The 3131-nt window shown below is 40.7% G+C and overlaps 1 protein-coding gene across 1 annotated transcript; it reads right to left on the bottom strand.

Annotated features, from left to right (window-relative positions):
• Positions 1-311: 311 nt before the first annotated feature.
• Positions 312-415, bottom strand: SPTSSA (serine palmitoyltransferase, small subunit A; the record flags this gene model as incomplete). Its single annotated transcript, XM_009075270.1, has 1 exon — positions 312-415. A coding segment is annotated over one exon (104 nt), but the record flags the coding sequence as incomplete, so codon positions are not given.
• Positions 416-3131: the final 2716 nt, after the last annotated feature.

The following is a 3131-nucleotide window of genomic DNA, read 5'->3' on the forward strand; positions in this document are numbered from 1 at the left end:
CAATTAAGAAAAGCTTTCACAGTGCAATATTGAAACTGTCACAAAGTTAAGAAAATACTGATATCAAAGTACAATCACAATGTTAAAGTAGACAAAACTACTATACAAGGGCATATCTTTTAAAATTAAAAGGAATGAACACGACATTGGGGACATCTCACGTCCCTGCTCTACGCATCTCGCTTCCTAGTTTTCAGAGGCATAACTGTGTCTTCCGGACATCGGTAGAAGCCTTGTTAAAACTAAGAGGTTCATTCTTCTTTGCAGACCAGATTTCAAAGCCCAGTTGCTTCTTGAAAATCCATTCTTCATCACTGCACAATTTCGAAGTAGTGCAAAATTGCCATGATGTGCTGAGGCATGAACACATAGCCCGTGTACAGTGCCATTCCAACAATGGAAACTAGCATGGAATCTGAATTACAGTTGAGGAAAAAGGCATTTGAAATAGAAAGTGCATAAGACATCACATAACTAGCACTGAAACTCTACTGGCAACTATCTTGTAACATTACGTTTTTTAATCAGACAAGTCAACTGCATTCAGCAATTACAGCTACAGGAAGAAGCTACTGAACATCAAAAACGAGGCCACCAGCAGAAACAACTAGCTGATCTGTGAAGGATGCCAGGCAAGCTATCCACTGCCTTGTCACAGACTCAAGAGGACAGGCCAGAGTATGGGAAGCATGAGGAAGAACAGAAAACAGGCTCTGATAAAGCATACATTTTTTACATGCATCCTCCTGGGTGTTGAGCAAGTCTGGCTGAAGCCAGACCCTTTCAGCCAAGCAGAAACAAGTCAACCATCACAAGAGTCCAAACCAAAACCACACCACAATAACATGAGTGGCTGTACTGGATGACATTGTTCTTATTTGGGGATGACCTCATTTTTAAGCACAGTCTTAGATGCTGATCTCAACTTCTTGCAATAGAATGACCTAATAAATTCGATTTATGATGCACAAAACACATCTGGTGTTTCTACCTGCCAGTGTTCTCTAGGCTCCAAGTCACTACAATATTTGGTTTGTTTCTCCATTTGCATGTCATGCTTAGATCCTTCCTTATGTGCAAGAGGCTCAATTTATGTGTTACTTGGCAGCACTTAGGAAAAATAAACCACAGGGGGCTTGAAAAGTTTGATTAACATCATGACATGCACCTTTTTAACTATTTCACTCACAAAGCCTCAGAGCATCAGCATGGCTTTGAGCCAAGTTGTGTACTTAGACAAACATACACTCATGAGTGCTTTACTATAGCAGATCACATTGCAAAACAAACTTCCTGTGAAGCTATCAGCTAACAAATCTTAAGCTGACCACTTTATTAGGTGAAAACCTAACAGGGACCTTTTGTAAAACTTATATAGAGAAGTGTGAAACAATAGCTTAGATGTATAACTGCACATCAGTCAGGCTCTTGGGCTCTTGAAGCTTTATCTAAAGAAATTGTGGAATCAGATTACTGAAAGATTAAGCCATTGAAAGCTTAAAATTTCACAAATTCAGAAGTACTCAAAATTAATAAAACCCTGTTGAATTCATCCAACTACCTGCAGAGATTCAGTAAGCTTAGACAGAAACACTATAAAATGCACTGGAGATTAACAAGCATGATAACACTAGACAGCAGTACTCAGTTTCCACAGGTGAAACCAGAGGAGCTGTGTATGCTGTGTGTCCTCGAGAAATCCAGTCACCACAGCACGAGTGTAACAAATACCATGACCGACTTACCCGTGGCAGAGCAGAGGTATTAGCTGTGTTTATTAAAGCATACTAGCTGCTTGGTGTATTTATACTCCCAAAAGATTATACAGTAAGATACTAAAATGAAGGTCAACTCATGAATCCACATTTCCGTATCAGCGCTCACTTGTGATGCCGGAGCACAAGCAGCAGCGTGACCTGCAGCACAGCCACACACCATTAATTTCCAAGGTTGCTGTGTCTGTGCTGCATCCATACAGCACCTGCAGACGTGGCCCAGCTACAGCCAAAGCATCCAGTTTGAGGACAAAAACCATTGCTGCTGATCTGAGATCACAAGCAATACGTGAGCCACTCATGGCATTTTAAAGTTATGTGGCAATTATAATCTGAGCATTTTATAACAGTAAACATACTTTCATTTGTTTAAATATTTTGCACAAGTTAAAAAGGAAAAAAATATTAATGACTAATACAATTGCAGGAAAAACAAAAATGAAGTTTCCTCAGTGAAACAGACATGGCATAAAGAGGAAGGTATGTTAGCAAGGAACACAACATACTGAAGGTAAGAACCTAAACAGAGGTGCACAGCACGTCTATAAGAAGTTACTACTTCTCTTTCTAGTAACTTCCATTTCTACTAACTTGACACAGGACAAAAAAAGCCTGATAACACTGCTGTAACTTGGACGACCACTTTTATATAATTTGAGTTTCTTTACAAAATTGTCCAGTATCTCAGTAAAAGCAGCTTCTTGCTACTACTTATACCCTTTGTTTATGTTTTGATTGATCTCTCTCTTTGCCTCTCAACATTTAACTGGAGATGGCTCAGGGTCATTCACAATGAGACATCATCTTAAGTCAAGATCAAAACAGCCAAAGAGCCACAAAGAGAAAAATACAATGCTGTAACAGGACTTGAGAAAATGCACTGCCTTGTATGAAAGGGCCAGGTAAAGAAGCAAACCTATAAATAGTCTTTCTTTACACAGATGCCTTTACTTGAGCCTCTATCAAGTTCTTCCACTCCAAAAGAGGCAAGCAAACTTACCAGCTCAAGGACTGAACACCCATGTAATAAAAGCCATTGTGATAAAGCACCACGAAAACCTAGGCTTGCCAGGTTCTGCAGCGTGCACATTTACTGTCCTCTAGGCAAAAATACAAAAGAAATCATGAAAGACACCTATCCTTAACAGAAACCTCGGGATCTCAGTGCAACACACAGACCTATCGTAACTCTAGAGAAGAAAAACAACGAAGGAGAAGTAACTTCGAGATAGCAACTTATGCCGGGAAGAAACAGACTAGGTTTCCCGAGGCGCAGAGCCAGGAGGATTATCCCCGACTCGGGCAGCACGCTGCCGCGGGGGTGAGGCGCTGAGCCCTCCTGCGGGCACGGGACGA

The sequence above is a fragment of the Acanthisitta chloris genome, unplaced genomic scaffold (genome assembly GCF_000695815.1).
Source record: "Acanthisitta chloris isolate BGI_N310 unplaced genomic scaffold, ASM69581v1 scaffold8065, whole genome shotgun sequence".
Taxonomy (NCBI): Eukaryota; Metazoa; Chordata; class Aves; order Passeriformes; family Acanthisittidae; genus Acanthisitta; species Acanthisitta chloris.